General features: G+C 41.9%; 1 protein-coding gene across 2 annotated transcripts in view; it reads left to right on the top strand.

Annotated features, from left to right (window-relative positions):
• Nucleotides 1-1,243: 1,243 nt before the first annotated feature.
• Nucleotides 1,244-24,175, top strand: part of IPO7 (importin 7) — a 78,693-nt gene continuing 55,761 nt past the window's right edge. Inside the window, exon 1 of one of the 2 annotated variants that reach the window (XM_060263045.1) lies at nucleotides 1,244-1,519. In XM_060263045.1, coding sequence (XP_060119028.1) covers nucleotides 1,436-1,519 — 84 coding nt within the window. In that variant the 5' untranslated portion in view covers nucleotides 1,244-1,435. The remainder of the gene's footprint in view (nucleotides 1,520-24,175) is intronic. The other variant, XM_060263046.1, reaches the window with a different exon arrangement.

The following is a 24,175-nucleotide window of genomic DNA, read 5'->3' as shown; positions in this document are numbered from 1 at the left end:
TATCTGGGGACTTCGGGAGTGGATCCAGGAGCCTTTGGGGGTAGAGCCAGGAGCAAGCACAATTGAACTCTGAAAGTTCTGGCCATCACATTTAAAGGGACCACACACCTTTTAAATGCCTTCCCTCCGTTTGGAAATAATGAAGGCTAGGGGCACCTTCTTTTGGGGCTCATAGAATTGGACCCCCTGGTCCAATCTTTTTGAAACTTGAGGGTGTTTTGAGGAGAGGTACCAGATGCAATGCTGAAAATGTGGTTACCTCAAAAACCAGCCCCTATAGAGCTCCAGATATTCATGGATCAATTCTCCATATCCTATGGGAATCGGTCTCCATAGAGTATAATGAAGTGTTCAGCAGATATTTCCCTCCCCCCTTCCCACTTTCTGATGACACTGAATGGAAGACCTCCAAACCAGGCGATCCCCTGCCCCCACCTGGGGATTAGGAAAAAGGCTCCGTCCACTATATGCCTGCTATTCAAATGTTCTTTCTTGCAGTACCAATGAAAGAATATTTTCACCAGAAAAAACTGTAAATCAGTTTCTTTACTAATGGCAGAAAACTGATACATCTGGATTTGCACAAAGTATGCAGAGGATACTTCAACAACAGTTCAAAGTACGAACACCAGTCTACAGGCATAACTGGTCTGTATTCCTGTTTTGCATCACTGCTTTGTTCAAGCTTCCGTTTTGTGCCAATATTTTGCTTTTCTCTTCATACTTAGTTCTAATTCTCATCACACTCACTCCAACAATTGCCGATTTACAAATTTTTCTGGTGAAAGTATTCTTTACTGGTACTGCAAGAAAGAACATTTGAATAAGAGACATATAGTGCAGGAAGCTGTTGCCTTTTTCCTGGTCTCCTGTCCGTGTGACTTTTTTCTGCTGTATCCCTAATTGCACCCCACTGAGGTCCCTCTCCTCCCCAGGCTTCATCCCCAAACTTCCAGGAGTTTCCGAACCTGGAGCCGGCAACCTTTCCCAGCTGGTAGCCAGATGGTTCCTGGCAATCTTAGTAGACACAAAGTGCTCAACCCTGTGATATATGCTTTCTTCTCTTCCTGTAAATAAGTTTTGTTCTCTTTCCTACACATATGGTGGCTAACCAACGCCAAGTAAGGAACACCATAAACTCCACCTGTATCACTACGGGCCGGAACGCAGGCCTCTGTGGCTCTTTCCCGCTCTCCCTCCTTTGAGATGAACTACAAATCCCGTGATGCCACTCAGCGGCGGCAAGAGCACAGCGGAAGACGGCGGCCTCCCACTGGCGGCGAAGAGCAGCTCTATCCGGGGCCTTGGCGCGTCTCTCCTCCTTTCGCGCCGCTGGCTGCCGCTGTGGAACGGCGGGTCCATGTGCGCATCTTGCGGCGCTGCTGCCTCTGCCCTCGTCCGCGTAGCCTAGCCGAGCCTGCCCTGACCCCCGGCCATGGACCCCAACACCATCATCGAGGCCCTGCGGGGCACAATGGATCCGGCGCTGCGGGAGGCAGCCGAGAGGCAGCTCAACGAGGTGAGGGCGAAGGCGGCTGCGCGGCCCAGCCTGGGCCGGCTCGGCCTGGGCCGGCAGTACAGTACCCGGTACAGCCCCTATTACAGGGCCGGGCGCTGGTTGCGATAGCCGGCCCTAAACCTGGGCCAGGGATCGGGGAGGCAGCTCTTGGCCGTGGGGTTCGGCGGCAGCTTGGGGGGGGGGGGCGACACACGTGTGGTTTGAGTCTTGTGAGGGGAGCAGCATGAAGGCGACAAGGGAGGTCACCTCCAGGCTTGAAAAGAGCGCAGGGTGGGAGAGGAAAGGGCAAGTGCTGTTGTCTGGGGCAGGTGGCGGTGCGGTGCGTGTGACTCTCCGTTTATAGGCAGGCGTCCGCTGAGGTGGAAGGCCGGGAATGAATCTCCGGCCGTATGGAGGTCCTTTGGAAAGGGAAACGTGGGCAGGAAGAGGGAAGTAGGCGGCAGCGTGAGACAGGAGGCCTTCTAGGTAGGGGTTTACAGGGACGGAAGGGAAGGCCTTGACAATGGCCGATCGCACTGTCAGGCCGCCTTCCCGCTCCCTCAAGCATTGTGTTCAGGCACATGGCACCCGCATCCGCACTAGAAAGCGCGGCAGGAGGAGCAGGGGCTGAAGTTGCCGTCCCATCACCACTTCCGATGTGTTTTGCAGACAGGGAGGGAGTTTAAAACTGCCCTTTTCGAAAAACCGATGGCTAAATATTCCAAAGCAGTAGGCTGGGATGTCATTAGTCCATATATGGTCACAATTTAAGAGTTTTTAGGTTAGCCAGAGTAAAAGTTGGTGGTGGAAGAGATAAAAAAAGAGTGGTAAAGGAGATTTGATTTGTGAATCTGAGGATTATTGTAATTCTTAGTAAAATAGTTCCATAAGTAAGAGTGCAAACTTCTACTACAGTCTCTTAGGGAACTGGTTAAGAGAATTTTGTAGCTTAGAAACTGTTTGAGATCATGTTTATAGCTTTTCCCCTTATGTGGTTTCACCTTTAATTTCAAAATCTCCTGAGGTTTTGGAGAGAATGTTTTATTTATTTTTATTTTATTTTAGTAAATTTCTATTCCGCCCATTCCCCGTAGGGCTCATGGCAGAGTACAACATATAATAAAACAATAAAATACAATAAAAACATTAACATTAACAAAAGCAAGTTGTCTCTGAAGTCTGCTTAAAAGTTAAGAGTCACAGCCGTATTATAGTTATAATTTGCTCCTTAAAGTGAAAAGTATTCACAGAGGATTGTCAGTATGGAATTAAATGTTTTGCATGTTTACAACAATTGACAACAGTTCTGAATAACATTTTTAAATTTAGAATTGTGTGAACTTCAGCCCTTATTGGATAGAACCCTTTGAAAAGTTTGCAGTCTTGAAGCAGACAGTATACAAATGTAACTTGAAAGTTGTGATGCAATGGAAAATAGTTTGAGAGTGATAGATGAAGGTTCACTCCCTGTTTTGTGTTACTTCCTTAAAATGCAAACATGCAAGCAATGCTTTCTCCTTATTTGTTGTTTGTTTGTCCTGTATAGGTTTACCTGTATAGACCACTGCATATGAGGAATAATAAACCACCTGGGAGAGCTGTATTTTAAAGATTAGACCACATGAAGAAACTGTTCAGACTTGGTTGAGGAAATAAGTTATAAAGAAGGCTTATTAGAACAATTCATTTATGCTTGAGTATGATTCTTTACTAGTTTTGCTGTTAAATTTGTATTCACCTAGGAGTATATTTTTAGCTAATAAAATAAAATTTAGCCAAATGAGCTATCTTTCTTTTTAATAGACTAATTATGCCGCTTTATAGCTTTACTCAGGCTGACTTGATGGCATTAGTAACACTGATTTAGGTCGCCATGGCTCAATGGTAGGGTTCATGATTTATATAAAGAAAGTTCTAGGCTTAATCCCTGGCATCTCTAGCTAAAAAAGATCCTGGGTAGCAGTGCTGTGAAAGATCCTTTGGATAGCTCCTGCCAAGCTCAGGAAACAATGCTGGGTTTTAGATCAGTAATTCAGCAATTTGTGCTGGCTTCATATGTGACTGTAAAGTTTCGGTTAGGACATGGGGGTAACTGTTGTCCTATCAGAGGGAGAAGAGTGTCTACTGTGCAGTTAAATACTTGAGTATGCTATATCATCTGAGTCAGAATGGATTATGGTACTTTCATATAAAATAGGTTATTACTTGATGTTTGTGGTGTCTGGAAATGGTAGAATAATGAGTCAACACCATATAAGTGAGTCAGTACAGTTAACAGTTTTAGAGCTCAGAAAATGCAAAAAGTGACATCATTGGGGGTTATATTAGTTGCCAAATCCAGGCTGGAGCTTGGATTTGTCAGCAGATCAATGGAGTGATTGTGTCATGGTTCCAAGAGAAAGTTTATCAGGGAGGTTGACTTCTCTAGATCTCTTATCTTCCAAGTTTTAAAACTCTTAAAGTGTGTAAAAATATTTTCTTGTATTTATTTATTTTAAAAAGATATACATTTTGTCATAGTGTGCTTGGTCAGTCTTAAAATGTGCTTTCACAGTAATACCCAAGCTCAATTTTGTTTCCTGTTTAATAAAATGACAGTTTCATACAATTCTGGGAAATATGCTGATGTACAATATTTTGATATTTCTGGCTTTTTTTGTAACTTTTGATTCTTTTACATTACAGAGTTATATACATTACAGAATTATATATAGTTGTTAATGGATATAATACCAGAAATTTAACATCAGTGTATTAAGCATATTCACTCAGTGGGTAAATAACAGAGCTGTTAGAGGAAATATACAAGGAGTAGAATAATAGTGCTACAGCAGAAATCATGCTGGTTATTAGATTTAAAACTTGCAGTAGAAAGTAGAATAAGCATATTCTGTTTATTTTGAAAGCACAACATATTGTTGTCTGTACATGTCTTAAAACTAAGTTCTCATCTCATGAGCAGTTATACTGAGATGGGGAAAATGTTAAAAATTATTTTCCAATTATGTGCTCCTTTTTTACCTGTTAGGATTTTAGTCCTGATAATTAGTGCTACTGAATCAGGTTATAATTAAGTGGTATATGCACATGATATAGGTGACATCTGAAGAAATGGTGTCATCTTTTATCATGCGTTTAATGCATACTGTATAACAGCTTCTTATGTTTTTTAAAAAAATCTAGGTACTGGTTCTAGTTAATAGCTAAGTGGTGTATATACCAAAGTAGAGTGTTAACTGCATATGCAGTTTGCTTTGTTTTTTTCAGTTTTTATGTAAAGTTTTCTGATGCACCAACATTATTTATGTAGATATTCATCCTCCACATTTCTCTGCAATGAAGACGCAAAGCAACTTATAACATCACTAGTAATAAGGTCTGTTGTGGAGAAAAATACAATGGGCGCTAGAAATTTGCTGTGGGCGAGTATTGTGGTGTTAGTGGAGGGGTGCTGTTGGGAAAGGAAAGGGGTTAGTTTATCAAAGAAGGGGGGTAGATTGAGAAAGAAGAGTTGGGGCAAAAGAGATGGGGGTAAATTGCTTTCTATTTCCTCCTCCTTCTCTGCAGCCTCTACCTAGGAAAAATACAGTCTTTCTCCACCGTGGGGACCAAAGAAGGGGGGTAGATTGAGAAAGAAGGGTTGGGGCAAAAGAGATGGGGGTAGATTGCTTTCTATTTCCTCCCCCTTCTATGCAGCCTCTACATAGAAAAAATATAGTCTTTCTCCACTGGGAATCAAACAGCTTACATCATTCTCCTCTCCCCCTTTTGATCTTCACAGCAACCCGTGAGGCAGGTTAGGCTGAGAAAGTCTGTCATTGGTCCGAAATTACCCAGTCAGTTTCCACAGCAAGAAGCTGACTCTGGCAGATCCTGTTCTGAAGTGCCAGTTCCTACGTCATACTTGCTACCATGAGGTGTGTGTGACCTAAGCAGGGTATAATGACTCAGAGTGTGCCATTTGCTCCAGAGGAACTGATATCTGTCCATCCGGAGAGCAGGTGTAATTCTGAGTGATCTCCAGGCCTCATTTGGAGATTGGCAGCAATAGTTCCCCAGGAGGAAATGGCTGGTTTGGAGGTTGAAGTCTATGGCATTGTACCTATCTGAGGTCCCACTCCTCAAACTCCACCTTCTCCAGGCTCCACATCTCAAATCTCCAGGGTTTTCCTAACCTGGATTTGGCAACCCTCTCTCCTTCTCAGCCAACCACCAGCCTTTATCTATCCCTCCGTCTTTAGCTTTGCATCTCCTCCAACCTCTGTGCAACCTCTGCCTTGAAAAAGAACAGTCTTCCTCTGCAGTGGGGACCAAAGCAGTTTACATCATTTTTCTATCCCCATTTTGATCTTCACAACACCCCTGTGAAGTAGGTTAGACTGAAAGTCTGTAAGTGGTCTGAAATCACCCAGTCAGCTTCCACAGTATGAATCTGGGTCTGGCAGACCGTGCTCTGAAGTGCTGACTGCCACATCATAGTGGCTGTCATGGAGGTCTGCTGCTGAACAGTAGCAAGCAACCAGGTCTAGTTAAGTCATGCCAGTCAGATGACATCAAGTCACCCAGCCAGGCATAGGGTAGAAAACCTCCAGGTGGAGGCTGAAGATCTCCTGATATCACAACTTAACTCCAGACAACAGATCTATTTCCCCCTGGAGACAATAAGTGCTTTGGAGGGTGGCCTCTATGGCATTATTTTTAGTGAGGCCTCTCCCCTCCCCAAAGTCTGACTTCCATAGGCTCCACCACAAAATCTCTAGGAATTTCCCTACCTGGAGCTAGCAACCCTAGTCAGGACTGACCCTTATGAGCTCTCTCTCAAAGGCCAAAATAGGCCTGGAAAGGGCTTCCTCCCTTCATCTTCTACTGACAGAACCAAGGCAGGTCCAACTTAGAGTTGAGGGTTGTCAAGTACAACTAAGAAAATGCCTGGGGACTTTGGGATAGAGCTGGGAGACTTTCCCATTTCCCTCCAAAACAGAAATAAAAATACAGCAGTGCCTTTCCCCTGAATACATTCTTCATTTCCTTGTTCCCCAGCAGCTGGATGCACTTCCACTAAATGAAACTGAACATGTGTGCACGTTTTTGTTATCTCACTAGGGCAATCAAGTCACTGGAGCTGCTGAATGTATTTGCTGTATTTCAACCAACTTCTTCAGACTAAACGGAAAACAAAAGCAGAGCAGCCTGGGGGGTGGAATTTTCCTCCAAACAAACAGAGGGACCCTGCTGCTTTTCTTCCTTTTACACACTAACCAGGAAGACCCAGGTGCCTCTGCTTACTCACCTCACTCATTCAGCTTTCCTCTTGTTATTCCAACCAAGCTGGCTGCATTTCCACCAAATGAAACTGAATACACACTTTTGTGATCTCACTGGGGCATTTGATTCACTGAAGCTTCTAAATGTAACCATCTGCTATATTTCAACCAACTTCTTTAGACTAACAGGAAAACAAAAGCAGAGCAGGCTAGGGGGTGGAGTTTTCCTCCAAACAAACAGAGGGACTCTGCTGCGTCTCTTCCTTTTACACACTCACCCGGAAGACCCAGGTGGCTCTGCTTACTCACCCCACCCATTCAGCTTTTCTCTTGGTCTCCCATCCAAGCCAGCTGCACTCAGCGAATTGACGGAAGGCTTTCTTTATCTCCGCTGTGAAGCAGTGCCAGTTGAGGTAAGGCTTTCTGTGGCAGTTTCCCTTTTTCCATCAGCCAATCAAGGGGAGGCTTTCTTTCTCTCCTGCAAAGCAGTGCCTCAGTCCTCAGCCAATGGAACGCAACAGACCTTGAGTGGTGGTTGACAGGCCAAAGGTTGATGGAGTGCACACCCACAGCCAGTGGGAGAGCTGGAAAGCTCCACTACCATTTTTTAAAATATATAGGATTCTCCCTATTCCATTTTACCTTTATAGCGACAATCCTGTGAGGTAGGTGAGGCTGAGGGAAGGTAACTGACTCAAGGTCTCCCTGTGAGCTTTCAACTTGGGTCTATCAGATTCTTGCTTGGTGCTGACCTCTACATTGGCTCTCGGACATCTGATAGGGCTTTGCTCATTTGTTGAGGACAGTATTTTATTCTAATACACTGATATTAGCAGTGTGTGGTGAGAATTCTGTGTTTTGATGATGGCGTTGTGTGGTGATGCTTGGAAGTAGTAAAGCGAAACTGCAATATATTTCTAGCAAGCCCAGTAATAGCTCTTCAGCTCTCACATACTACTGGGAGCTTAAGTGATATGCTATGTATAGGAATAATGTCCTCTTGACTTTGACCTCATATCATTCTAAATGTTCTGGGGGGTGAAGCAGAGGCTGGAGTGAGATTAGAGATTATAATCTCTGATGAAATCAGAGATTAATTTCTTTTTCTATCTCAGCAAAATGACATGGATGGATGATACTTAAAATACACAGAGAAAATATGCTGTGCGCAATTCCAGTGAATGCCGATAGATGACCTGATACGGGGGGAAAGAATGTGGCAAAAAACGTAGAAGACTTCATATTTCAATTTAAAAAAAAATTAATGAAGTATTGTGTCCCATAATACAAATTATAATGAAGACCATTATTTAGGCATGGCATGGTTGGTTTATTTACTTCTTGTATCCTGCCCCCTCCTTTTTTTTTTAAACCCAGGGACTGAAAGTGTCTTACACAGTATTCTTTGCTTCTCCATTTTATTCTCAAAAATCCCTGTTAGGTAAATTGGGCTAACTGTGTGTGTGGCCCAAAGTCACCCAGCAAGCATCCATGGCAGAGGGGATTTGAATCTGGTTTTCCCAGATCCTTGTCCAACACTAAGCACTCTTATCGCATTGTGTGGCCCTTCTCTTAAAAAAAGAAAAGTTGCTTTTAGTTATGCCTTCCTGTACAAGATCTTTACTGTAGGTGTTCAAAAGCAAAATAATTTCAAATCATAAAAGATTAATTTAATTGCCAAGTTTATAAGAGCTTTACTAAATCTGTTTGCTCTTTCAATATCTATAACCCCATGAAACTGCTGTAGATAATCTGTTCAGCTCAGTCTACCTAATAGCAGCTGACTGGGATGTCAGGTAGAAGTCTTTCACTTCAGTGGCTATCTGATCCTCCTTTAAGGCATCAAACATGGAATCTTCTTCATGCAAAACGTGCCCTGTACCACTGAGTCACAGCTCCTTCTCATCTTTGTGAGGCAACTGGGAACCAAATTTCCGTGTTAACTTTTGATGAACAATGTCCAGTTTACACCATCTCTTCATGGCTGATATCATCATTTTGGGCTCAGCCATGTGACAAAATCATGTATTATGTATGAAAGTGGGAGGCATTTACAGCTGGGGTAGCTACATCTCTTCCCTTTGCAGCCCTTTAGTACCTAACCATAATTCTGTAATATTGCTGTACTACCATGGAAGACCTCTTTCTTTCTGATGTATCAAGTTCCTGCTAAAATATATATATAGAAGAAGACTGCAGATTTATACCCCGCCCTTCTCTCTGAATCAGACTCAGAGCAGCTTACATTCTCCTGTATCTTCTCCCCCCACAACAGACACACTGAGAGGTAGGTGGGGCTGAGAAGGCTCTTCCAGCAGCTGCCCTTTCAAGGACAACTCCTGCGAGAGCTATGGCTGACCCAAGGGCATTCCAGCAGCTGCAAGTGGAGGAGTGAGGAATCAAACCCAGTTCTCCCAGATAAGAGTCCGCACACTTAACCACTACACCAAACTGGCTATAGTTAAAGTAGTACGTTAAATTTGGGTTTTTAATAATGCATCTTGTTAGTAATAGGGCTGAGACCAGACCGCAGACCGAATTTTTCCGCAAATTTTTTTCCCAGTTCATAGTCCATGAGCCCTGACTATGCCATCCCACCTACATCCCACCCTGACCATGCCATCCCATCTATTGTTAGTAATAGGGATGAGACCAGACCACAGACCTAATTTTTCCACAGATAATTTTCCGAGTTCATAGTCCATGAGCCCTGTCCATGCCATCCCACCTACAAAGACTTCCCATGATCCTCCCAGGAGCTTTGTAAAGTCACTGTTGGTGAGACTTGCAAAAACCACTTAAAGGGAACATGTTCCCTTTAAATGGCTGTTGCAAAGCCATGCAGCATAAGAATGAGTGCCACTCAGCTTTGCACAAAGGTCATTTAATTTTAATGGCTTCTGTAAAGCTGTGTGGTATGCAAGTGAAGGCCAACCCATGACTTCACTCACCTGGAAATGGGTGAAGTTGCTATTTGCCTTCACTCACCTGGAAGTGGGTGAAGTTGCTTTCCTTTGCTTGTATGTGGCTTTGCACAAAGGCCATTTAAATTTTAAATGCTTTTGTATGGATCAAACAGACCATAATCCAGTCCATAGAATGTGGAGGCTTGTGGTCTGGGGGTCCATAAACCCCATGGACCTTGATTCTCCACAGTCTTTTTTTCTGGACTATGCGCATCCCTAATTACTAATGTGTTGTGCATGTTTGGAACTAATGCTGAGCTGCCTGGTTATTTAAGACTGTAGAGGGTTATCAAGAAGTGGGGCATTCCTCTGTACATATTTGAGATCAGGCTGTGGTTCTGCATTGTGCTGTGGAAGAGGTTGTAGAATTAGCTTAGAAAAGTTAATGTTTGTGGCAATGGCTTCAAATATATGTTATATATTATGGTAGTTCCCTTGGAACCAGTGACATTGGCATAGGAAGGAATCACTTAATTTGCCCTGTGAATATGGCTCCCATTTATAGTACTGCTGAAATATCATGGATGCAACATGTGGAAAGAGGTAACTATGCTACGCTGGTAACTATGTATTGGACTATGGAGAAACTCAAGATCATATTGTCATCTGCAGAGTGGTATTGTCTTTGTGCAAGTGCAGTCTTTTCATGCAGCAGCTAACTTGTACTGGTTTCAGGATGGTGTCTTGATAGTGATAACACTGTATGTAGTGCTGTAAGCTGTAAAGAGAAAATATTGTGACATTGGCATTCTGTATATGTCTAAAAGGGAGAAATTAACTTAGGAAAGTAATGTGGAATAAACGGTGCTTGTATTCAAGCAAAAAGTACTCATGGCTTCCTGTTGGAATTGTAAGGCAGGCTTCCATACCTAGATATTCTGATAGATGATATCAGTAGGATTGGTAACTGGCCTAAAGAAAAAATGTTCTGCCCCTTTAATAGAGGTGTAATGTGTAGACATGGGCAGCTGAATCTGTTCAATATTTTTTTACACAATAAGTGATTAAGATGTGAAAGTTGCTGCCAGGGAATGTAGTGATGACCACAGGCATTGTCAAATTTAAGAGGGGATTATTAGGCAAATTTTTGGAGGACAGGTCTGTCAGTGGCTACTAGCCATTGTAACTAAAGGGAACCTCAACATCTGGACACAGTGAACCTCTAGGTACTAATATCAGGAGGCAACACTAGGGGAAGACCTTGGCCTCTATGCTCTGTTGTTGGCTCTCCCAACTATCTGGTTGACCAAGATGCTGAACTAGCAGGGCTGTGTTCACAGCATGGAGGTTAAAAATATCATCTGGTAAATAATGTCCTGTTAAGCCTCACTTAAAGAGAAATCGCCCTCACTGCAAGCTCGCCAGGTCAGTGACCAGATCAGGCTTCATGGCTTACAATGGCAGCCATTTTGAGTCAATTTACTCTGCAGGAGCCCCTTCTTAGGAGAGCTGCCTGGAGGCTGCAGTGGTCACCACTGAGTTCCATCCAGGCATTCAGCCAGAGTGCGATCCAGCCTCCCTGTAAGATGACCAACCCAATGTGGGAGGTCCTACCAGTTTCAGCAGTAAGTCCAGCCTTGGTAATGTTAGACCCTCTGGGCCATATCAGTTTGTTCTGGATCTTATGTCTTTTATTAAGCAAGCTATGTGAGAGGAACTTGAGAATATCTGCCAGAGCCTCACTTCTAACCTTACTAGGGGGCTTAGGAGATCCCCCATCGTGCCTGGTTCTCTTCTTCTTCCCCCTCTCGTGACCTGAGGGTAGATATATAATAAAGGCTAGATATAATAAAGGTTTTGGAGGGTAGATATAATAAAGTACCATACTCAAATATAGCATGTAGATGTTCATATGACAAAGCAGAAATCATTGAGCATATGATTATATACAACAAGTTGCAGGCTAATATAATCACCCCTGTACGTAAAAATATGGAATTGCTTGATGCGGGAACCCAGGTGACATGGCTACTATCAGACACAAATGATATTATCCTTTTAGTGACAAAAGTTTTTAGGAGCAATAATTAAATACCAGGGAAATAACATTAAGGCCTTTTCTATTTTAATTTTAATTTCTGCTTAAGACAATAGCTATATGAGCATTACTAGATAGATAGATACCTATATTGCTAACTGGAAGCCCTTTAATGACTTTCTACTTGCAAATGAAAAAAGGGAATTGGTGATCTGGATTTGATGAGTAAAGAGAACTTTAAATTTTAGAAAACTAGGATAATTGGTGGATTGGTTACGAGTAAGTGATTATGTATTTATTGTAAATGTAGCAACAAGTGATTGTATTTGGCTTTGTTGTCAAGACACTTTTTGAGATTTTGGAATCTTTAAGCTATGTCTGATTTCCATTTTCTCTTATTGTTTGTTTTGTTGCTTCCTTTCTGCTTTGTCCTTTTGTTGGGAGCCAGTTTGGTGTAGTGGTTAAGTGCCCGGACTCTTATCTGGGAGAACCAGGTTGGATTCCCCACTCCTGCACTTGCAGCTGCTGGAATGGCCTTGGGTCAGCCATAGTTCTCGTAGGAGTTTTCCTTGAAAGGGCAGCTGCTGTAACAGCTCTCTCAGCCCCACCTACCTTACAGGGTGTCTGTTGTGGGGGGCAGGTATAGTAAAGGAGATTGTGACCTCTCTGAGATTCAGAGTCTAGGGCGGAATATAAATCCAATATCATCATCATTATTATTGGGAAAATCCTCAATAAAAAGTAAAAAAATATGGTAGTATGTCAGACATTTTCACCAACAGGCAAGGGGAGTCGAGATCTTCTAGTCTCCACAAAGAAGCCCTGAAAATAAGGTACCATCTGGTATCTGACCTCACCTTGGATGCACTTGACAGCTTGGAGGTTGAAAGGTACTTTCTATAACTGGGATATAATCCTAATGTGAAGGAGACTCTACTGGCATCCTGAAGATAATCCAGCAACAGAATATGTAATATGGCTTGGAAAGCCTCATATGATGATGCAGAAGAAAGGGGGTTAACCCATTCAAGTCATCACTCACCTCAATTTTAACATTCCTGCAAGAAGGAGGCACTCACACTGAAATAGCAGATAGCTGCCTTAGCAACCATTCTGCCCTGTATCAAAGGAGTACACATTTCTTGTCATCCACACATCATCTGTTTTATTTGAGGCATGGCTCTGAAGGACCTACTGCAAGATCACAGATTTCCTGTGAGGAAACGTCACATCATCCTCTCAGCTCTCGCCAGACCGCCATTTGAATAGTTTTGGGATGTCTCCATCAAATGGCTAAGAATGAAGATTCTATTCCTTGTTGCCATCAGCTCAGCCAGCGGATTGTCTGAAATAGGTTCACTTTCAGTGAAAAATGACCTTTGTGTCTTCCATAAAGTCAAAGTGATTCTTAGACCTGATCCCACATTTATCCCCAAAGTTAATTCTGCATTCTACGGGTCCCAGGAACTGTGCCTACTGTTGTTCTGTCCAGAGCCTAAGCATCCAAAGGAAAAGACTTGGCATACTCTTGACATTAGAAAAGCCCTAAAGTATTAGCTACAGCGAACCAACTTCTTTAGAAAACAAGTTCTATCTTTATCTCCATATCCCCTCCAAACAAGGGCCAAAGAATGTTCAGGTTGGCCATAAGCAACACCATCAAGGCTTGCATCATCAAGGCCTTACAAAGCCCATAATGGAACAAAGTTTGAGTCCAGTGGCTCCTTTAAGACCAACAAAGTTTAATTCTAGGTATAAGCTTTTGTGTGCATGCATACTTCTTCTGATACCACCATAATAAGACCATAATAGTCTGGTTCCTTCAGGGGTTACAGCTCATTCCATCCGGAGTGCTGCCACCAACTCAACCTTTGTTAAGCATGCTACCTTAAAAAACAAACAAACTGTAAAGCATCAGGTTAGTCTTCGCTATCTACCTTCATCAAACATTACAGAATTAACACATATAGTTAAGCCAGTGCTGCCTTCAGTAGAAGAGTGTTGCAGAGCATCATAATTGATGATGACTCTAACCTGCCCAATATTTGAAGATACTGCTCTGGGAGGTCCCTATCAAGAAGTCCTCAGCCTCAGAGGGAGAATGGACCATTGGATACTTGCTGTGAAGGGTCCTTCTCCTCTGAGGAAAGGAGGACATCTTGTCCCTCCTGAAATCATCATCAGACAGTAAATCAAGTTTTTCTTGTTTTAGCCTTTGTTCACTCACCTTGTATATACTTCTGCTGCTGTTCTGTTTTTTTCCCTGCTACTGTAGAGGTAATAGCTTAGTGTCAACTGCTGATAGAGTTGTCAAATTGGAGAGAGTGACTCCCACAAGGCTGAAGACAGGAAGCTGAAAATTAATTCTTGCCTCCCTTTATGGGGTGGTGTACTCCTTTCCTCAGAGGACAAGGCTCCTTCATGGTAAGTATCAAATCGTCTGTTCTGCCAGGTTATAATACATATTTTAGAATATTCTACTACCAAGCTTCATTAATGTGAATTTTGACATTTATCTTATTTAGAGCCAGTTTGGTGTAATGGCTAAATGTGCGGACTCTTATCTGGGAGAACTGGGTTTGATTCTGCACTCCTCCACTTGCGCTTGCTGGAATGGCCTTGGGTCAGCCATAGCTCTTGCAGGGGTTGTCCTTGAAAGGGCAGCTGCTGTGAGAGTCCTCTCAGCCCCACCCACCTCACAGGGTGTTTCTTGTGGGGGAGGAAGATAAAGGAGATTGTGAGCCGCTCTGAGATTCGGAGTGGAGGGTGGGATATAAATCCAATATCATCATCTTCTTATGTATTTGTGTATTATGTTAGCCTAAAATTGGCATGTTCCAGGGTGAGCATGGTGGTCTTCTAAGTGGATAAATTTAGATAAAGATATGTAGATTAAGTTTTGCTTAAAATGTCAAATGTTAGCCTTGGAAGTGAACTCTTATTAATAGCGACTCGTATATTTCAGATAGACTTTTATATCTTGAGAGATGATAATGTCTGCAGATTTTTCTCTTTGTATGTGGTTAATGAGTAAATGGTCCAACATAAATCTTGAGTGATCTTTTATAGGAAATACTTCTATGAAATGCCTTCAGTTGCTGTCAGAGTAGTATAACATTTGTGGACCATTCATGAAAACAGTTAATAAGACTGCATTGGAAATATAGCTCTTGGATGATGTCACTGATTTCTTTGGCTTTTTGACAGCACGGAAGTTGTACCTATGATCTAGCACAGGGTTTCCCAAACTGCCTCAAGCTACAACCAAGCTTGCTTGGTTTCAAGGAAATCTTTTGACAGCTATTTTTCATACTTTCCCTTGACTGAAACACTGGGAAATTGCTGTGAAAGGTAGCAGAGAATTGTACTGCAATTAATGAATTAATTTCAAGTTATATAAAGTTCATACAAGCTTTTCTGCAATTATCCCAAAAAGGATATTTATGAGGGGCTTGCAGCTTTTTACTGACTGTGTTTCCCATGCCTTTAAAAGCAACCTGTTGTGCAGATATTTAGCCAGTGAACTTCTTTCATCCTTTTTAATATCTACAGGAGGAGTTTAATTTTGGTGTCAGACAGCTGTTAAAAGCAGGACCAGTAAAATGGTGCCACGTTCATAGTGCCATCACTTCCAGTGCTGTTGAGATATACAGCAGTAATCTCCAATAATCTCTTTCTGCCCCACACCTCTCACTCTCACTCACTCACACAGAAATCTCATAGAAAGGCCAGCTGGCTACAACTGGGGGTGCCAATTTTTCATTGGCAGAGCTCCTATGTCTGCAGCAATAGTATGATGAACAGAAAAGTTTCATCCAGTAAAAATGGAAGGAAAGAAAGGGAAAGAATGAACATATGAAGCTGCCTTATACTGAATCAGACCCTTGGTCCATCAAAGTCAGTATTGTCTTCTCAGACTGGCAGCGGCTCTCCAGGGTCTCAAGCTGAGGTTTTTCACACCTGTTTGGCTGGACCCTTTTTTGGAGATGCCAGGGATTGAACCTGGGACCTTCTGCTTCCCAAGCAGATGCTCTACCACTGAGCCACCGTCCCTCCCCTAATGAAATGAAATGGAAGGAAAGGAAAAGAAAGACATGGAAAGAAAGAACAAAAGAGAAGCCATGTTGGATCAGACCAGTGAACCATCCAGTCCAAAATTCTCTCATACAATGCCGAAGAAGCAGCAGAATGTCCACCAGTGGGGCCAGGACACTAGAAGCCCTCCCACTGTTGCTTCCCCCCACCCCCAGCACCAAGAATACAGACAGAGCATTCCTTGCAGATAGAAAAAGAAAGAAGAGGGGACAAAGGGGAAAAAAGCCTTACTCGCCATCAGATGACCCCAGCCAGCAATAATTCTGCCCAGGGGTTGTTTGGTAAAAAAATAGCTATTGGAGTGCCCACTCCCCGCCCCTCCCACCTGAAAAACACACACACACCCTTCTTTGCTGCCCAGGCCTCCCGAGAAATCTCCCCAAAAGAACATACTGCAAGGCACATGAAAGCTCATACCTTGAAGAACACTTCATGGATCTAAAGTGCCAATGGACACCAGCTTTTTTCTCAAACACTGGGAGAGAGAGAGAAGGAAGGAGAGGCAGGCCAACTTCTGCACAACATAGATGGGGGAAGGAAGGAAACCAAATGGAGCTTAGGCTTTGCAGCCTGTGTCAGTCTTCAAGGCTAGCTTTTCTCTGCACAACACAGAGATGAGGGAAAGAAGGAAGCAGAGCAGAAGTCATGCTTTGCTGGGGGCAGGGCTAGCTTTTGTTTTTCTTGTGACCTGGTAGTTGTCAGGCGATGGAGACTCAAGGCTGTATTCATTTGAAATAATGTAATACTTTTATTGGAAACTCATAGCTTGAAACAGAAATTGAGACTAATACCTTGGCAGGGGTGTTTCTGTGTCTTATTGAATCTACATCAAAGCAACATCTGAACAAAGGCATTATTCTCAAAACAACAGGGAGTGAAGGTGCAAACTTTCACACGAGAGCCTCTGCTTATCTTCTAGCCTCTGGGAAGATGCTGGCCAGCGGCGGTATCTATTAACGGTCACATTCCTTTGCTCTCTTCACAACCTAAACAAAGTTAACACTTCAAACGTTCCCTTTGATATGTATGGTAACTACAATATCACAGAGGCTAAGGGTTAGTATAGAAAAGTCCATTTGGTTAGTATTGTATAATTTCAGTATTATAGAGTTACAGAGCCTGACAGTAGTGAGGCTTCCGTGGCCTGGTACCGGGTCCCGACCCTGCAAATGGGAAACAATGATCTAGCATATAATGCTGAGAGAAAAACTGTAGGGTAGTTATCTCTGTAACGCTAAGAAAGAAAAGCAGGCTTTAGAATGCATCTGTTAATCTAAGATGTCTAATTTTCTTCTTGTGAACAATATTCCAATATGAAAGTCCTGTCTTTTTACTGATGCCAAACTTTAGAATAATAATAATAATAATAAATTTATTTTTATATCCCGCCCTCCCCCGCCAAAGGCGGGCTCAGGGCGGCTTACAGACATGGCATTCCATGATTCAAATAAAACAATATACACAACAATTTAAATATAATCAGTTACATAAATAATTAAATAAAATAGATAAAATAGATAAAATAGGTGCTATAAATACTATAAGTTATGATGTCCACAAGATGGCTAGGTAACTACACGTCAGTTTAGCCGGGTTCTATTTCAAAGGCAAGCTGGAAAAGAAATGTTTTGCAAGCCCTGCGGAATTGGTTCAGGTCCCGCAGGGCTCGTATCATCTCTGGAAGATGGTTCCACCATCGAGGGGCCATTACGGAGAAGGCTTGCTCCCTGGTAGTCTTCAGTCTAGCCTCTCTTGGCCCAGGGATTGTTAGCAGATTTTGAGAACTGGATCTTAGTGCTCTCTGGGGGATATATGGGGAGAGGCGGTCCCTTAGGTAGGCAGGTCCTTGGCCATATAGGGCATATAAGAATGCTACTTTCTTCCAAGATTTATGTGTTTCATTAATGCTTCTTATAAACATGTCTTTATATAGTATATTGTGTGTTTTCTTTTCTTCTAAAAATTTTATAGTATACTTCTTGGACATGACATGCTACTATAAATAAATACTAGTTTATGTATAGAGCAAGTTTGATTGGACAGAAGATTTTAATAAAGTGGATCCCATAACTGTTCATCACTGTGTGAATTACGATACACTAATTGATTGCCTCCTGAGTACACCATAAAAAAACACATATTTCAGTTTCCCCATTTCCTATTGACTAATAATGAATACACAAGAGTACAAAGAAGAGAAATCCATTTAGAAATATGCTGGGATCTAAAATTCTGGGCAGCAGCTGATATGATTGAACATATTTATTAGGTTAAAAAGGTAGTTCCCCTGGGCAAGCACCAGTTGTTTCCGACTCATTATTAGATTACAGGAGGGGGGGAAAGCTGTGGAAAGTCAAAGATAGTAAAGGAAAAAGAAAATGGGGGTGGGAATAAAGATGTATCCCGTGTTGAAGTCTGGGTTTAAAGTTGGACTGTGGCTCTTAAAAGTTGAAGACACCTGCATTCATACATCCTTCCTCTGCAGGCAGTTTCACCTGTTAATGATGTGCTGTCTTGTAGATGCCAGGCTATGCCTCTGGCTTTATTAATGTTTAATATTGATGGGCTGTGATCTGCTTCTTATCAGTTATTTATTGCATTTTACTTCTGTCTGACTTTGGTTACTGTTTTCGACAGTATTAATGACAGCATAATTTTCTGTTGCGCTAATGATTTTGTAAGCCACTTCAGGGCCTGTTGCAGCAGAAAAGTGAAATAAGTTGACATAGCAAATTTTCATACTGATGTTCCTGAACAGTGGAAGTAAACAGTGTCAGAATGGAAATGGAATGGTTGCTCTCAACTTTTCTTTCTGTTTTCCATTTTCAGGCAGGTATGTGGAGGGGAGGTATGCAAGTTTGCTAAAGGTATTGTGGTTATGCCACTATGTGGCTGAAGTGTCTACATATGAGCTTTAATTCTTAATATAGCTGAGAATGTCATTCTGCCCTATTAAGCATTTTGTAACTCAAGCTTTGTGTACGCTTGACACAAATAGCAGTTGATACAATAAGATATATCACATTTTTTGCTTGAACTGAGTGCATTAATACAACAGTGTCCATGACATGGCATTTTGTACCTTTCCCTAAACATGTTCACTGTTGAGTTTTCCAGTTTTTGTTTTGCAAAGGCATTGTTGCCAAGGACAATTCCAAGAGCCCAGAGTAAAGCAGTACCTTGGAAAAGAAATGTTTCCATTAAGATACAGTTTACAAGCAGTCCCTCATCCTGCCTTGCTATACTTGCACAATCCTGGGTGGATTTGTAACCTGAAAATTCCAGTGGATTTATTGAGGGTGGATACATTTTAAGTGAAAAGCAGAGATACTTTGCATTCAGTCTTCAGCCAAACTTACATCAGTAACTTTACTCTTTTCAGGTTGCATGTTTGAACAAGGATTTAAGCTGTTCTTCAGTCATGCATTTTTGTTGAATATATTTCTTTCTATGTCATGCCTTTATTGCCCATGAAATGAGTCACCAGTGAGCAGAATATTAAGTGCAAATAACTTGAATTGCAATAGGTTCCTAGGATGACTCAGCTTTGTCTGGAGGTATTGGGAAAATATTTTATGAGTTGCCCTAGTTTCTCTACACACATGTGCTCACTTCAGTGAGTTTTAGTGGTGAGTTAGAAGACTTTATGTATCAATATCTCTTTTTAGAAACATTATTGACTGTACAGTAGATTCTTCGTAGTGATCCAAGCATACATTGAGAAGTGCAGGTAACCATGGTTTGTGTATTAGGAAAAGAAACGCAAATAGCGACAAAAGCACAATACCTTTATTAGAACAAAAGTAGTAGGCTAGCTTTAAAGTGTACCACAACTATTCTACCTGGATTAAGCAAAAAGGATTGGGCGAAGGAGCAGGTTCATGAATGTGATGGAAAAGCTCGAGTCTATTGCTTGTAGTAGAAATAAGATGGAACCAGAGATATTGTTGTTCTAGATTACTCTTATCTGCTCTGATTCAGATGTAGGTGTGCATTTAAGAAGCTCTCGGCCGGGGGTGTTAAACTCATATTGTTAGGAGGGCCGGATCTGTAAATGGGACTTTGTGGGGCCAAGCCATGTGTCCTAAAATGTAATGCCAGATAGCAGAGATATAGACTTAATAGAGGACACAAGCCAACATAATTAAAGATATTTTAACTTAAAATACAAACATGCTTAAAACTCTTGCAAGATTTTGTTTAAAACAGAAAGTAATATTATTAAAGAATTTCTGCTTCCATTAAGCATTTAATTAAAACATAACTACTGTATTATTAACATTGACTAAATCAACGATAGTGCTGGTAAATGGATGGTAAATTATAACATCAGTCCTCGTTATGTAGATGAGTCCATAACAGTTTCTTAGCCCCAAAATAAACAAGTCACAGGAAGGGAGTCCCTTCTGAAAAGAAGCTCTTGAACATTTCAACTTCTCACATTTATAAGTTTTTTAAAACATCATCATCTTACAATAGCTGCCAGTTTCACTTGATAAGGGTGTGCTTTCTCAGCTAACTCATAACTTCAAAAACCATACAAAGTTATCTATACTTGAAATGACTTATTAAAATATATTAAAAACATTATTTCATTCTTGCTACTTTTAAAAGAAGTCTTATTTATCAAATTTCTCTTGCTCCCTTTTCCTGAATGGAACTTGAGGTGTCTAACAATGTATAAAATACTCCAGATAAAACTACAAAAAAATCCAGTAAATAAACCTAAAAAATATTAAATGATTAAAATGGTCATGGTTGAAATCTATCAGTTATCAATTTCACAAATTTCTCACATAAATGGCCCTCACATATTTTGGCTCTCAGTCAACATACTTTGAACTATATCTCAGACATTCTTGCTGTACTCAGATGCTTCTGCACTTGGACCTCAACACGCTTAATATCTATTGATATAAATTAGGCAGCGTCTAGTCTACAGAAGGCCATATGATTATGTTACTACCTTGTTTCCTTGCTCCTCTCAAAGCTATTCTGTTCTGGATCTCTGAATTCCTTTTTTGGCATCTTTAATGGCTAGGCGGCCAGGATAGCTTTGTTTTTGTGCAGAGGCATCTTCTGTGATTTCTTTAGTCAAGCCTAGCAGCTGTTCCTCTGTAGTTCTGTAACAATGTTATAAGAGCAAGTTAGACTGGTCCTAAAAAGGTCGGTGATTCCACTGTAGGCTTTTAAGACAAAGAAATTAGGGCTGTTTACCTTTTAATTTATGTATTTTATGTATTTATGTATTTTAACTTAACTGACTGGTTTTTATATGTTTAATTTTAATTGTTAAATTCAAAGTCTTATTATTTATGTTAACGTGTAAGTTGTTGTTAGCCGCCCTGAGCCGCCTAGGCGAGGAGGGCGGGATAGAAATAAAAGTTATTATTATTATTATTTAAAAATATAAGCACCAATGGTTATTTGTGCTATGACTACGACTAATCAGAACCTAAAGCTTCCTTCTTGGCTGACAGCAAGAAAAAGGAACATATGATATTCCTTCATATTAGCAAAGCTGGACATAGATTTTAGGTCATACATTAGTGACAGAATCAATTCAGCTAATTTGGGTAGTATTACCTAATTGCTGGACGGCAAAGTGTTTCCTTCATGGACAAACTACCATAACAAGGTGGCAAAATTGGATTAATCACAGGAATTCCCCCTCCTGGATGGCTAATTCTATAATGCTCAAACAAGAACTGAAAGGAGAAGAAAACTGATCTGTATTTCTTCTAGCTTAGTATAAGCAATAGCTACAGCCTGTTAATTCTAAAAGGATGACCTATCAGTAGCATTTTAAATACACTTGTAGTTGGAAATGTAAAAACCTAGGGGGAAAAAGAGCCTTTCTCCATTTTTTGAAGACTTAAAAAAAAATTCTAGTGGAAAAAAATGAAATTTTTGGAAAGCATTAAAATTGAAATACTTTCAATATGTTGTCGAAGGCTTTCACGGCTGGAGTCCATTGGTTGTTGTAGATTTTCTGGGCTGTTTGGCTGTGGTCTTGCCATTGTGAGACATGACATTTTGCGATCAACTTTGACTGGCATTAGAGGTGTAACCTCAGAGGTGTAACCTAGAAAACTGGAGTTCTCTGGATCAAATTGCAAAGAAGTTGGTAGGCAGAATTTATATCTACTCAGGCAAGTGGGGTAGGACTGAGTCATTATCTTGTGGGTGCTTCCTGGGCTATGACATGCTAATGGAGGAGCTTACCTGCGGGGGTTCTTTATATATATGCACCAGTGTTTCCCATTTGCAGGGTCGTGACCCGGTACTGGGCCATGGAAGCCTCACTACCGGGTCACAAGAAAGTCCATGACCTCTGCTCTGCTTCCTTCCTTCCCCCGTCTCTCTGCCGTGCAGAGAAAAGCTAGCCTTGAAGACTGACACAGGCTGAAAAGCCTGAGCTCCATTTGGCTTCCTTCCTTCTCCTGTCTCTGTGTTGTGCAGAGAAAAGCTAGCCTTGAAGACTGACACAGGCTGCATAGCCTGAGCTCTGTTTGGCTTCCTTCCTTCCCCCGTCTCTGTGTTGTGCAGAGAGAAGCTGGGCTGCCTCTCTTTCCTTCTCCTCACCTCCCAGTGTTTGAGAGAAAAACTGGAGTCCACTGGCACTTTAGACCCATGACGTGTTCTTCAAGGTATGAGCTTTCATGTGTTCTTTTGGGGAGATTTCCTCGGAAGGCCTGGGAGACAAAGAAGGGGTGTGTGTTTTTTTCAGCCAGAAGGAGTGGGAAGGGGGGGGGCTTCTACTGCCCTGGCCCCACTGGTGGACATTCTGCTGCTTTTTGGGCATTGTGTGAGAGAATTTTGGACTGGATGGTCCACTGACCCTGATCCAACATGGCTTCTCTTATGTTCTTTCTTTCCATGTCTTTCTTTTCTTTTCCTTTCCTTCTTTCCTTCCATTTTTACTGGATGAAACTTTTCTATTTATCACACTGTTGTTGCAAACATAGGAGCTCTGCCAATGAAAAATTGGCACCCCCAGTTGTAGCCAGCTGGCCTTTCTATGAGATTTCTGTGTGAGTGAGTGAGAGTGAGAGGTGTGGGGCAGAAAGAGATTATTGGAGATTACTGCTGTATATCTCAACAGCACTGGAAGTGATGGCACTATGAACGTGGCACCATTTTACTGGTCCTGCTTTTAACAGCTGTCTGACACCAAAATTAAACTCCTCCTGTAGATATTAAAAAGGATGAAAGAAGTTCACTGGCTAAATATCTGCACAACAGGTTGCTTTTAAAGGCATGGGAAACACAGTCAGTAAAAAGCTGCAAGCCCCTCATAAATATCCTTTTTGGGATAACTGTAGAAAAGCTTGTATGAACTTTATATAACTTGAAATTAATTCATTAATTGCAGTACAATTCTCTGCTACCTTTCACAGCAATTTCCCAATGTTTTGGTTACGGGAAAGTATGAAAAATAGCTGTCAAAAGGTTTCCTTGAAACCAAGCAAGCTTGGTTGTAGCTTGAGGCAGGGTTCCAGTAGTAGCAGCTGAAGGAAGGGCCTACTAAATGTGTCAGCATATTTTGAGGTACAGCAGCTGGCAGGGCCCAGTGTGCGTGGTACATAGTGCTGGCATTCCTGATAGCAATGGCAGCAGAACTCCCAACTGCATACATTGGCCAGTGCTGTTGAGGAAGGGGTGTGTAGGTGGTGCAGGCAATTGAACATGGGCATTAGGAGTGCTTGCAAGCTGGAGAAGAACACACAAACAGGTGCATGCAGGTGTGGGGGTGGAAAGAGAGGACCCTGGGAATGTATGAAAGTTGCAGACCACCCACTTTTCACCCCCATTTTGGCTCAGCATGAGTTTCAGAGAGATTTTCTGAAAATGAAGTTACTTCAGAAGAAAAGGCAGGTTTGGGGGAGTGGCCTGGAAGTGACATCACAGGAAAAGGTGGAGTTTTGATTCAGTGTGCGCTGGAAGTGACATCACTTAGCCCTTGACCTGGAAGTGACACCACAGGAAATGACATAATTCCTATCTCCTGGCTTCACCCCCAAAGTCTCCTGACTCCACCCCCAAATTTTAGTGGGCCACAAAGGAGAAGTGTAAAAATAACCGGGCCACGGGAAATAAAAATTTGGGAAAGCATGATATATACAATCCATATACAAAAGAACCCCCTCAGGTAAGGTCTAACTTACTTCCTTCCTTCCTTCCTTCCTTCCTTCCTTCCTTCCTTCCTTCCTTCCTTCCTTCCTTCCTTCCTTCCTTCCTTCCTTCCTTCCTTCCTTCCTTCCTTCCTTCCTTCCTTCCTTCCTTCCTTCCTTCCTTCCTTCCTTCCTTCCTTCCTTCCCACAAGAAGGTTCAAGGACAACTAACAAGCTAAAATGGCATCAGTACAACAAAG

Source organism: Heteronotia binoei, chromosome 21 (genome assembly GCF_032191835.1).
Source record: "Heteronotia binoei isolate CCM8104 ecotype False Entrance Well chromosome 21, APGP_CSIRO_Hbin_v1, whole genome shotgun sequence".
Taxonomy (NCBI): Eukaryota; Metazoa; Chordata; class Lepidosauria; order Squamata; family Gekkonidae; genus Heteronotia; species Heteronotia binoei.
This window is presented reverse-complemented; position numbering and strand designations above follow the sequence as displayed.